We start from the raw sequence: 13,809 nt of genomic DNA on the forward strand, positions 1-13,809 counted from the left end.
CCAAGTACAGGCCAACAAACACAAATTACTTGATATTGGAAACTATAGGCCTAGGGGGCCCAATATCTAAAATGAGATGGTAACTTGGGTACAAAAATTTATCCTATGCTCTACTGGATTATTTACACTAAAAAACAATAAACTATCTGGTAAGATGTGTATTTATATTTTTTTAGTACCCCCTAGCCACCCCACGCACGAAAAGTTGAGCAACCTAAAGCCAATTCTATCAAATACCTTATGATTATCTAGGAATGGTAAATTTTACACAGTCAAGCACAATGCAGAAACTTCAAATGAGGTAGGCAAAGGATCAAGCAGGGAGGACAAACTCCTGGAGATGAGGCATACTAGTCACCTAGTCTTTAGGTTGCAGTCCACCCAAAAATAATAAAATAAATTAGTAAATAACAATGTGGAAAAATTATATCATTTTGGGGCCACCACACAAGCTGACAGTGATTATAGGTATAGCACTGCCCTTAAGTACTGAGCCGGTAGTGTTGCTCAAATCAGCACTGCCGGTTGCAGTCTAGGATTGGCAGATATCACACTGTCGGTTTAGGCAGTGTTGTTCAACTCAACACTGCTAGTTGGTGTCAGAAACCGACAATGAAGTTTGTTATCACTGTCGCTTTCTTTCTATCGGTTTCAATTTCCCACAGTGATAGGGGTGTTTGAACCAGCATTGATTACTACTTTGCAGTAGCGACTGCCAGCTCATAGTTTGAACCGGCTCGTAGCTAGTCGGGTGGTGGTTTTACCCGGCACTTGTAGGTGCCTTCACTGCTATGTGATTGTCTTTCCGCCAATTTTCTAGATCTTGGGTTATCACCCGGCAATGGTTCTAGCACAACCGTCTGGCCCCATTCGGCTTGCTGAATCTTGGCTGAAACTGGCTGAATTGTTGTGAGAGAAAAATATTGTTCCAGCTGAAAAAAATGAGCTAAATAATGCCGTTTTTAAGGTAAGCCGAACGGGCCATTGCTTTGACAATAATAGATTGCGTGTTCTGCAGTGGTATTCGAAAAACACGATCTACTATCGCTCTGTTCGTTTGGGCTTGTTTGGCTGATAAGCTATGGCTAAAAGTACTGTTGGCTAATTTGGTGTGAGAGAAAAATACTATTTATTGGCTGATAAGCCATGGCTTATAAGCCAAATACGATCCAGTGAACAGGCCGTATGTGTCCATCCACCTACACCTTTTGCTGTATCTAAGGATAAATAACAGAACGTACATTATTGATGGCATGGTACGATCGGACGGCTGCAAAGCGTGCCACCTCCGCCCAAGTGTGTCAACAGCAACTGCCGCCGAGATGCCAGTCCGCTCTATATAACTACCGACACTCCGCGGCTCACTCACCGCACCCTAAGAAAACCGCCCGCTACCTCCCCTGCAAAACAACCTCCCTCACACTAGTGGAGACCTAGCTCCGCGGGCCGCAGCCTGTGTCCGAGTGTTGGCCTCTCGCGGGCGCGCAAGTGCTGGTGAGGCGCGTGTCCGTCCGTCCGTGTGCGCGGCCGCGGGCGCGCCACAGCCATGACGAACCAAGACGTGGTGGTCCCGGACATGGGCATTGCGGCGGCTGCGGCCCTGCCGGCCCCCGGCCGCGCCCTCTTCGCGTGCCGCGGCGCCGCGGGGGCCGTCTCGTCGCTGCGGGGAGCGTACGGAGGCCTCGGCCTCCCCGGCGGCGGCGCCGCCGATGGTGGCGAGTTCCTAGCAGGCGCCCGGGGTGCCCCCGCGGCGGCGGCGGCGGCGAATGCGCCGCCGGGTCGGACCTGCACCAGCCGGGTCGTCGAGGCCATCCGCGCGTCGTCGCCCACCCGCTGCCCCGCCGTCCACGAGTACGACGCGTGGACGGTGAGTTCTTGTGTCCGGGCCGGGGCCGCTCGCGGCGGTTGGTTGCGTGCGTCGCGTCGTTCGGTTGTTCGATCCGTGTTTTGAGGAGCGAGCCAGGGTTTAAATTGCTTGTTGCGCAGAGGAAGCACCCGTCTGGGCTGGGCAGCTTCGACCAGATCTCGGCGGCGGCCAAGGGGAAGAGGATCGTCATGTTCATGGACTACGACGGCACGCTGTCCCCGATCGTCACCGACCCCGACATGGCGTTCATGACCCCCGAGGTGACCGTCCGTTGTTGTGCTCGTTGATCTAGATGTCGCCATGAAATCCTCTCGTACGTACGTGCTGCCAACATCTTACTATATCGCGTAATTAACGGGTGCGCGCAGATGAGGGCGGCGGTGCACAACGTCGCGAAGCACTTCCCGACGGCGATCGTGACCGGCCGGTGCATCGAAAAGGTACGACGAGCATTCACCACACCTCGATCAGAAACTCATTACATGTACTTCGTCACCGACTCACCGGAGCTCTGGGCTATAATCAAGTGTACGTTTCCTTGTTCTTGTTGTTACGGTCGGTTCAGGTCTGCAGCTTCGTAGGCCTCCCGGAGCTCTACTACGCCGGCAGCCACGGGATGGACATCAAAGGCCCAAGCTCCAAGGTATAGCCGGCCATCTCATCATATCTCCCTATCTTTTTATCTATTCATTCATCACCAACGAACTAGCCATACACTGCCCATGCAGCATCAACGATCTATCCTTTGGCAACCTTTTTATTCGCCTAACTCCATTGCTACTTCTCTCTTCCTGCCAACAATTTCCAGGAGGACAACACAGTGCTGCTGCAACCAGCACGCGAGTTCCTGCCGGTGATCGACAAGGTATACATCACGTCATCACTCTTTTTTATATATATAATCATCATCAGTTCATTACGACAGTACCAATGCTTTTGGACCGTGTTAAAATTAAGTTTCAAGTAATTAGTTGAGCCATGAGGAACTTACCGGCGCACGCACGCGCCGATTACATGTATGGCCAGGCTTACAGGGCTCTGGAGGAGAAGACTAAGGACACGCCGGGGGCCAGGGTGGAGAACAACAAGTTCTGCCTGTCCGTGCACTTCAGATGCGTCGATGAAAAGGTGATTGCCGGCCGGTTCTTCACCGAGTCTTACAATACCTTTAGCTAGGCCTTGGATCCCGACTCCCTATCTAGCTGCTAGTAGTAATTTAGTTTTGCAAGTCAAACACAAGAAGCAGCTTGATGCATGCATGCCAGCTAGTAGCTCTTATTCAAATGGTGATGAGCAATCCTCATGCATGAATGGCATGTGCTGCCCCTGGCTGCTCCTCGTGCATCATCTTCAACAACTGCCCTGCAGAGCTGGAGCTCATTGGCTGACAAGGTCAAGGCCGTGCTCCGGGACTTCCCCGAGTTGAAGCTCACCGAGGGCAGGAAAGTTTTGGAGATCCGGCCGTCGATCATGTGGGACAAGGGCAGGGCCGTCGAGTTCTTGCTCAAGTCTCTCGGTAAGTGCATACCGCCACATGCTGCCGTCTTTGTCGCCCTTCTCGTCACTGTATGCGTGCGCGAGAGAGTAAAAATCTTGTCTGATCGCTGACGGTTTTGTCCCCTGCCTGTTCCATGTCTGATCGATCGGTCTCTTAGGATTCGACGACCGCACCAACGTCCTGCCGGTGTACATCGGGGACGACCGGACCGACGAGGATGCTTTCAAGGTGCATATATACATGAGCTACGATCAGACATATATACATGAGCTACGATCAGACATATATACATGTAAACACAGCACACGGACAAATTAATTACAAGTTGCAGTTTTTCATTATGTTGCCAACCTCTTGCGTGCTGTCACTTTACATATGTTGCGAGTCTGTTGATTTCAACTGTTTGGTTTTGTTAAACATCAAACCTTTTCTTAAACCTTGTCGCCTTAATTAGGTGTTGAGGGAGAGAGGTCAAGGTATAGGGATCCTTGTTTCCAAATGCCCCAGGGAGACAGATGCCTCCTACTCTCTCCAGGACCCCACTGAGGTATGTATACTAGTATATTAGTAGCTATATAGTATACACATACAGCATGACAAAATCACTCTTAAGTTAAAGACTCTGATGAATATATATAGTTAATGTGTCAGCAGACGAATAAACTAAGCAAGCTGTCAATTGAAAATGACTCCTCCGATCCTTGGTTTTACAGGTCATGGAGTTCTTGGTCCGGTTGGGGCAGTGGAAGCCACTGCGATCACCGTCACCGGCACGCCCAAGGGTGCAGCAGCAGTGACTGACGACGACGCATGGCACACAGCTTGTCGCTGCTAGCGCTGATCGCCAAGCATGTTTAATTAATATAGCTAGCTAGTTATTAATTGTTGCACTACTCTAGGAGTAATAACCCATCTCATCTCAGCTACCGCCCCAGATGTGAACCGGTCCGCAATATAAATGTCCATGCAGCCCGAGGCACGACGACACGGTACGAAGCCCGCTTTTTTAGCCCGACACGAGCACGGCCCGGCCCGGTGACGTGCGGGCCCGGGCTGGCCCGGCCTGGTACAGTAGGTTGTGCCTGGGCGTACCCTAGGCCCATGGGCTAGCATGGCACGGTCCGGCTTTTTAGGGTCGGCCCGACAACGGCCCGCCACCCCCTCTCCCCGACGGCCCAGCTGCTCTCCACCTCCCCTTTCGTATATAAACGGCGCCAGCTCCCTCTCCCCTCCCTCACCAAACCCTAAATCATTCGGTCATCTCATTCCCCACCAGGTTCCCACCCGCGCCGCTCCGCCCTCTCAAGTCGCTCTCGCTCTCGCCTCACCGTCTCTGGTGACCTCCCCGACTCCGGTGACCTCGATTCGATCCGCATGCCGCCGTCAAGCCGCTCCCTTCTCCTCCTCCCTGATACCCTCCCTCTCTCCCTCTTTCCCATCGACCCCTCTAGATCTTGGTGATTGTGTGAGTTCTTGTTACTATCTTGCCTCCGTCGTCGCTCGTCGTCCTTGCTAATGGTGTGTCGTCTTCTCTTGGGGGGTCGTCGTCTTCTCCGGCACCGGGCTCCGGTTGCGCAGGTAAACCCTAACCCTAACCCTAACCCTCTTCTTCTATCTTGATCTGTCTGGCTGTTTCTGATTCTGTCTGTTCCTCTTCCTCCTTCATCTCTTTGCGCGGGTCGGTAGTTGATGCTTCGTCCTCTAGCTATGGCATAGAGCGAGCAAGGCGGCCACTCGCACCGTTGAGGAACGGGGCTGGAGAGGCCATGGCTGAAGACGATGGCATCCTTCCGCCAGACCTGGCCCCCGAGGGTGAGAATGACGACCACACCTGTGACGACGCTGCTGCGTTGTTCGGTATCGATCTCGGAGACAGCGATGCTCCGATCGATCTGGACGACGGCGGTGGTGACTGGGACCACGGTCGGCTCCACCAGCTCTACTCCATCTATTGCTGGTACTGGTCCTCTGTTGGTAAGCGTAAATCTGTTGTGTGGGCTGATTTTGATGAGATCTATAAGACTATGAATGGAGTTAAGATTTGCACTAAAGCTACATGTAAAATGTATAAGAGTACTTTGTTTGCTAGATCTAGTGCTGGCATTGGTCACTTGAAGAGACACCAGAAATCTTGTAAGCAAAAATCTGATCAACATGCTAGGGTTCAGTCTAGGCTTGCTTACAATCCTGATGGTTCTGTACATAACTGGGACTATAAACCTGATGTTGCTAGATCTGAGTTGTGTCGCTTGATTGCTAGGCTTGATCTGCCATTAGGTATCGGTGAGACAGAGGCCTAGGAGGACTACATTGTTCGTGCTCATAACCCTAGGTTTGTTAAGGTATCTAGACAGACCACCACTAGAGATCTTAGTAAGTTATTTACTGAACGTCATAATATGCTTAAGAATTATATGTTGTCTGTTGTTTCCTCTGTTGCACTAACTTCAGACATTTGGTCTGGTAATGCTAAGGAAGACTTTATTACTGTTGTTGCTCATTATGTCAGTACTAATTGGGAGTTACAGAAAAAGGTTATTGGTTTTAGGTTGATTCAGGTGAAACATACCGATAAAAATATTACTGAAATAATTGCTTGTGTGATTGAGGAGTATGGTCTGATTGATAAGGTTTTCTCTATAACTTTAGAGAACTCTCTCTCTTTACTGAGTTGCAGTGGAAAGTTATACATAGAACTCTATCCATCTAATCCTAGTACACAGACATGTCAGGCTGCTATGCTGCTATAGTGACTAGATGTGACAGCAGGACTGACTTTGGCGCCTGCCCGGCCCTGCTGTGGCTACAGTGCGGCAGGGGAGCCTTTCGGCACCTTCCCCTGCCGTGGCTACAGTGCTGCAGCAGGGGAGCCCTTTCGGTGCCTGCCCCTGCCGCGCGTACAGAGGGAGAGCAGCAGATTAGTTTACAACCTGCTGATTGTGTTTAGCTGTTCTTCCATGGGTTTGACAGGCAGGCATCCATGTGCAAAAGCTGTCTGCCGCCCTTAATTAGCTTGACCCTGGAAGGTTCATCCCCTGTATGAATTGTGATGACTATCTAGCTATGACCTTATTAGTGGCTTAATTAGCCTGCCTCCTGTAAAATGTAACATATAAGCATTTCTTTTAATGGCATCTATCCACTTCCTTTGCTGATGATCCAACTCATTGCAGTTGAATTTCTAATGGATTTTGTCGTCCAATTAATTGTCAGTTTATGCACATGCATGTATATATATTGTCTGATAAAACATGGCATAGGCAGAACCGCACAAGCACGGCTTTGCCACATTCTCTTGCTGATGATCCAACTCATTGCAGTTGAATTTCTAATGGGCTTTGTCGTCCAATTAATTGTCAGTTTATGCACATGCATGTATATATATTGTCTGATAAAACATGGCATAGGCACAACCGCACAAGCACGGCTTTGCCACATTCTCTACCGGCAATATACTCATGTGCATAGGCCGTCTTGAGGATAGCTATGACAAGGTAAAAGATTCTCCGATGAGAACTGAAAGATTTTTAGTACATGTATGTATCACCAGAGGTATTATCCAATGATACCTCCTGATACATTTCAAGGATAAAAACTACTAATTCTTGTATAAAATGCATCCACTCAAAGAGTAATATAATTGGTTCGCTTGGATTCTTGGGAAGCAAACTCTTTGTGCATGTGCTTGTTTCTCTGGGTACAAGTAGAACACACATGTACACTGTGTGTTCTTGACGCAGCTCTAGTCAATGAGTAGTACACATACATATGCTTGTGCCTGAAATATGAAGGGAGTTTAGATTAAAAAAAAAAAGCATGTATATGATATGCAAAATTTCAGGTTGTGTTTGTACCTCGGGTGACAGATTAACATGTTGCCAAAATGTTATCAGATCAGTGCACATGAAATACTTTCTAATCCGCCCCACTGATTCCGTTGGATAATACTATGATTGAGTGGTGCCTTTCTTACGTTGCAGCGGTGGTCCCAAGTTCCCAAAAAGTATTGTTTTTTTGCTGAGTTTGAGCTCTGTCGTTCAGTGAATGGCAGGGAAGTGGTAGTTCTTAGGAGTAGTTCTTTTATAATGCATCAATGGATCAAAGTCTTGATATGGTGAGATTTGTGAAGCAAAGCTGCATTTACAAATTGATGCATCGTGGGTACTTCAACACATCACAGCAATGAGATTTTTATGCTTCATTACGTACGCGATAGCACTCCCCTAAGACATGTACACATCACTGAAATGGTAATCAAACGGCGCACGCGTGATCGTGTCATGTAAACAATGCCGATGCCAACGCAGCTTGTCACAGCCTTTATTCAACGTCTGTACTTCTTTAGTTAGGTAGATGATGTAGCATAACACGCATATATGTTTTGTCGATCTCCGTTAACGCGCATATATATCTTAGAAAAATATTGAATTGTTCTTTTGCAAGGGCGTATTTACAGAAGAATTAATGAATTGGCTGGTGCATGAAACGCTACTAGCTAGGCAGTTGAGACCCGGATCAATGAGATGCATAGAAAAGTCAAGGCCTTCTCATAATGGAGTGGTTTTGCTCAAATCCTAGTTATCAGCTATAATGTTTGGTCAGCTGATCATGGGGTTTAATTGGCCAAAGGGGACAGCTTAAACTGTGGCCAATTGCACTGCAAACCCTGACGGTAGTGAACTAATAAAAAGGCATGTCTCCCCTGGGAGATGAGAAGATTCTGCAAAGCTGAAATCACCATCCTAGTCATGGTCATGTGAGAGTGTTTGCTCATTCCTAGGGCACCTCTACATGCTTAGCACTGACACACAGTGCAGCGTGCTTCAAATGTTTAGCACTTCTCCATCGGGAATCATATGCCAACTGCCAATAATGATCGGTTATTTGGGACCAATAAGCAGCGGCACGCAGGTATATTCTATGAATCATCATGCTGTTTGTGCAGAAAAAAGAAAGGTTCTTCTGAACGTGAGGTATCTGATCCTGTCATTGGTATCAACTCCAATCATACACTCCAAATATAGTGCGCATCTGAAGCATTTCTCCTGGAGGAGAGCAGGAGAAAGATGCTGCAAACACTTTACACTGACTTCTTACGCTGTGATGCCATGCATTAATTATGCCAAGAACACGCATACGCATGTGATCTCTTTTACTTCGTGGTCTGCTTCTTGGCTGGGTACGTGATTCAGATGTGCAGTCAGTCTCAGTCTCAGTCAAGCATGCCCTAAAGAAAAGATTCAGGCCCGGCGGTTGCACCCTGTTTCTTGTGTCTCCACGCAAGAGCCCGACGACGGGCCAGGCACCAATGCACATTATTGATCCGAGCTCGTCAACTGCCATACATCGATCGAGATCGTCAATAGAATATGTGAGCTGCGTCCATTATTGAATGCAGAGGTTAGTTGCCGACTTTTTGAGTTACAGGTCAGACTGCTTTGTCCTTCCTATATGTATGTACATATACTAATAATGCTGACCTGGGTGCGAACTCTGAACTGATGCTAGTCATCATCAGGTAAATTAAGCTTGGCTTGACCACTGCTATTATCTCCCAATGTTCAGAGTTCAGACAGAGCCTGATGAGGACTGTACTAGTTTGTTGTCTACAGTAGAATGTATGGGCAATTAGTAGAGAATCGGCGAACTTAGGGGGTGTTTGGTTCTTTAGTCGCTCCTAAAATTCATGTCACATCGAAGGTTTAGATACTAATAAGGAGCCTTAAATATAGATTAATTACAAAACCAATTATATAGATGGAGGTTAATTTGCGAGACGATTTTTTAAGCCTAATTAATCTGTCATTAGCACGTGTTTACTGTAGCACCACGTTGTCAAATCATGGACTAATTAGGCTTAAAAGACCCGTCTCGCAAATTAGTCGCAAGTTATGTAATTAGTTTCGTAATTAATCTATATTTAATACTCCATACATGTGGCCAAACATTCAATGTAATAGGAATCTTAGGAGACACTGCAGAAACCAAATAAGGCCTTATGTTCCCTATTAGCAAGCGAAGGGGACGATGATACTTATTGGGGAGTAGAGTAGCCGTGTACGAATTCGAATAATAGGCACTCACCAAGCACGCGAAAAATATTCCTCCTGCAGGGCACGGGTCGTCAAGTGCGATGTGAGTTCGGGATTTGACAAGTGTTGTCCCCTCAATTTACAATCAGTTGTCTTTCTTCCATCGTGTCAAGGTGAGGCAACCAACTGTACGTCCTTCTACCGTTCAATACGGATCTGCCTCACGAATGCCTGCCTGATAAAATGCTTAGCATGGTCATCAACTCAGATGGAGTCGAGGATGGCCCGTCTCTCTCCCGTTCACTACCTAAAAAATGATTTTTTAGCAATGAGACAAAAATTTTGTAGGGAAGGCTCAGCCGCCCCTACAGTGGCATGCTCAGGAGTCCAGACACCAGTCGCCCCTACAAATAGAACAGTAGGGGCGGCTAGTGATACGAGCCGCCCCTACAAATGGGCCTGATTTGTAGGAGCGGTTCACTCACCAGCCGCCCCCGGCGTTGCTATTTGTATGGACGGCTGGTGATTGAGTCGCCCTTATAAATGCCCCCGTATAAATACCTCCGATTTGTAGGGGCGGCTCAATCACCAGCCATCCCCTACAAATGACCCACATATAAAACAACTGCAGCACCTTCTTTCTCCTCGGGTCACTCACTCCAACCCGTGAAAGAAAGGTGGGGAGGCCTTGGACACCTCCCAAAAATTGCTCTACTAAGGGGGAAGGTTTTGGTCTCAAATCCTTTGGTGGAGAGGTTGTAGAAGGTAAGAAAATGCTATTCCACACATTTTTTTTGAAGTTTTAATGGTTGGTTAGTGAGTAATTAAAGTTTTGTTTTTCTCTCTCTTCTATGGTGCTTGAGCTACTTATGAAGCAAATTAGACCCAAGTTTTAAATGTACTAGGGTAAATTAGGGAGGGGAACAAGATCATACTCTTATTTGGTCCATGTTTCTTGATTTTAGTGAACAATTAGTTAGTTTTATGCATGTTTCATGTGCATGTAGATCTAGATCTAGGGTTTGGTTTTTTTATTAATTTTGTTTTTGTAAATTTATGTTTGATAAAATTGGACTAGGGTTTGTATGAAAGATATTGGGTAAAGTATAATTGTTGCTAATTGTTGTCTTTGAAATTGTTTATTGTAATCAATAAATATGTATTTTAATTATTTATGGATAAATGGGCCATTAATTAATTTTCCTCTACCATGGTGTGTTTGTATGCTTCATGTAATTATATTAGATTTATATTCATATATATCTGAAGTATATACAATTATTCTCAAGTAATTATTAATTTGATTCATTTTTATATATATCTGAATAAGTAGTCCTTTAATGTTTGTTTTGTTGTTGTTGTAAAAGATGGAGTACAGGAACTCTTGGATGTATGGTTCGTTAAGGTTCAAGGCAGGTTTCCGTGAAGAGGTGGATAAATTTATTGAAGCCGCAAAGAAGCATGCAACGACATTGAAAGAGAATAAGGATACAATTATTTGTCCCTGTAAAGATTGCAAGAACCGTATGGCATGGACAGATGTGACTATCATCAGATCACATTTGATTATGCGAGGATTTGTTGAGGACTACACAGTGTGGATTCATCATGGTGAAACGGTTATTGTTAACGACTGAGGATGAGGAGGAATACGACGACGAAACCATAGAATCCCTGTCCCAATATTCAGCAGAGCTTGATGCACGAATGGATTTTGAGTTTGGCAATGAACAAGGTGGTGATGCTGGTGGTTGGGATGGTAACGACGAAGGTGGTGCCAATAATGATGGTGGAGCACGTGTCGGGGATGAAGATGATTTGGAGGACATGATTCGAGCCCTTGGACCAGAGATTTTACTAAATAGCCCGAAAGGTCTAGAAAATTTGGAAAGGGTGACAAAAGCATCGAAGGAGACTGTGTATGGTGTTGAAAAGGGCTTGTCCAACACATTGGACATTGCTACGTTTTGTGCTTGAGCTGCTCATCCTGAAGGCTAAGTACGGCTGGTCAGACTGTAGTTTCAATGATCTATTGCATCTCCTGTCATGGGTGCTGCCACAACCAAACTCAGTTCCCGCCAACACATACCAAGCGAAGAAGGTCATAAGTCCATTGACAATGGGGGTTGAAAAAATCCATGCATGCCCCAACCACTGTATACTTTTTCGTGGCGAAACAGTTCAAGTCACTGGATAAATAGTCCCCGGTGTGGGGCCAGCCGGTACAAGAACAATGACCTTTACGGTGGGGACGAAGCCTCCACGGGGAAAAAGAGGAATAAGAAGGGTACAAAAAGGTGGTACAAGAATCTCAGCCCTCAGAGGACACTCCATTAGGCAACAATGCAAAGCAGAGAAGAATTCCTGCCTTGGTAATGTGGTACCTAGCCAGTGACCGACCGCTTGAGACGTATCTTCCTAAACCCTAAAGAAGCCGCACTCATGACATGGTGGGATGATGAGCGCAAGGTGGATGATGATAAGATTGCACACCCAGCTGATTGTAGTCAGTGGCAAAGGTTTGATGAGAAGCACAAAGAATTCAGCGATGACCCAAGGAATGTACGGTTTGGCTTGAGCACCGATGGAATGAATCCCTTCAATGAGAGGATGAGCGACCACAGCACATGGCCAGTGATCTTGACCATGTACAACATCCCAACATGGTTGTGTCAGAAGAGAAAGTACCTTCTCCTCACTATTCTTATTTCTGGCCCTAAACAACCAGGCATTGATATAGACGTGTTCCTCGAGCCTTTGATGCAAGAAATGGAGAGGCTATGGAGGCATGGGGAGCAGATGTACGATGCATTTCGAAAGGAGGACTTCATATGTAGAGCAATAATATTTGTTACTACCAATGATTACCCCGCGTTGTTTGCTTTGTCTGGACAGATCAAAGGGAAGACGGGATGCTTGGTTTGCTTGGATGGTACTACATGGGTGTACCTAGATGCATCCAAGAAGATAGTTTACCTAAGGAACCGACGCTTCTTAAAGACAAGTCACAAGTACCACAACAAATTGTTCTTTAGATTTTATGACAACGCCCCGAGATTGAACCCCCTCCGGAGAGACGTCATAACGGAGAACACGTGTACAGAATGGTGAAAAACATACGCGTCAGTCTATGGAAAGAAGAATCCGGATGGGACGAACAGAGATAGAAGCACACCTCCTGTCGAAGGCGTACCTTTCAAGAAACAATCGATCTTCTTTTAGTATCTGCCTTATTGGCCAGACTTGGAGGTCCCCCATGCCATTGATGCTATGCACAGTGCAGAAGAATGTCTTTGAGAGTCTCATTGCTACCTTGATGGACACAGGCAAGTCAAAGGATGGTCTGAAAGCACGGAAAGACATGGTGCAGCTAAACGTGATGCCACTAGCTTCACCCGGTACCTGAGGCTAATGGAAAATACACTCTGCCCGCGGCGTGCTTCAACCTAACACCAGACGAGAAGAGAGCTATATGCACTTTCCTGAGGGGGGTCAAAGTCCCGACTGGGTTTTCAGCAAATGTGAAGAAGCTAGTGTCGATGAAGGACTTGTCAATAACACACTACAAGGCTCACGATTGCCATGTGATGCTGACAGTGTTTCTACCTATTGCAATCAGGGCTATAAAGCCAGAGTTCTTGAAAATGGCCATCACCCGCATGTGCTACTTCTTTTCGAAGATCTCACAGAAGACGATTGGCAAGCAAGAGCTGAGTGACCTACATGAATTTGTGGTGGAGACACAAAACCAACTAGGAGATGTGTTTACCTCCTGCTTTTTTTGATATAATGCCACATCTCATGATTCACATGGTTCATCAGATACAGGCGCTGGGCCCTTGCTACTTGCATGAAATGTGGTCCTACTGAGCGGTTCATGTCGGTTCTAAGTCGATACGTGCATAATCGAGCATACCCAGAGGGCTCCATGATAGAGGGTTACAGTACTGAAGAAGTCATCGAGTGCTGTCAAGAGTACCTAAAAGTACAGAAAGGGATTGGTAAACCCGATTCTCGTCACAAGGGTAGGCTGGCTGGGAAGGGCACCAGTGGTAGAAAAGTGTTCATCGACCATGATTACAAAGAGGTGAGTCGGGCGCATTACAGTGTCTTGCAGAGTACACAACTGATGCAACCGTACATTGATGAACACTTGGCTATCATTATGGTGGAGAGAAATGGCCGTTCGGATGATTGGGTCATGAAACAACACAAGCAACGACTAACTACATGGTTGAAGGACCAAAACATACCGCCTGGAGAAACCATAGACTCTATTACCATCAGTAGGTTGGCGGAGGGGCCATCGAGACAAGTGACATCTTGGAATGCTTATGACATCAATGGGTATACGTACTATACCCACTGCAAAGGATAGTAAATATGTGAACCAAAACAGCGGCGTTCGAATA

The 13,809-nt window shown here is 46.7% G+C and overlaps 1 protein-coding gene across 1 annotated transcript; it reads left to right on the forward strand.

The window, feature by feature from the left end:
• The first annotated feature begins 1,392 nt into the window (after positions 1-1,392).
• LOC136527206 (probable trehalose-phosphate phosphatase 8) lies at positions 1,393-4,291 on the forward strand. The gene is made up of 10 exons (XM_066519829.1): positions 1,393-1,867; positions 1,987-2,127; positions 2,236-2,307; positions 2,433-2,510; positions 2,676-2,732; positions 2,894-2,995; positions 3,236-3,383; positions 3,523-3,593; positions 3,820-3,912; positions 4,079-4,291. The coding sequence occupies exons 1-10, from the start codon at positions 1,547-1,549 to the stop codon at positions 4,160-4,162; spliced, it is 1,167 nt and encodes a 388-aa protein (XP_066375926.1). The 5' UTR covers positions 1,393-1,546; the 3' UTR covers positions 4,163-4,291.
• Positions 4,292-13,809: the final 9,518 nt, after the last annotated feature.

Source organism: Miscanthus floridulus, chromosome 19 (genome assembly GCF_019320115.1).
Source record: "Miscanthus floridulus cultivar M001 chromosome 19, ASM1932011v1, whole genome shotgun sequence".
Lineage (NCBI taxonomy): Eukaryota > Viridiplantae > Streptophyta > Magnoliopsida > Poales > Poaceae > Miscanthus > Miscanthus floridulus.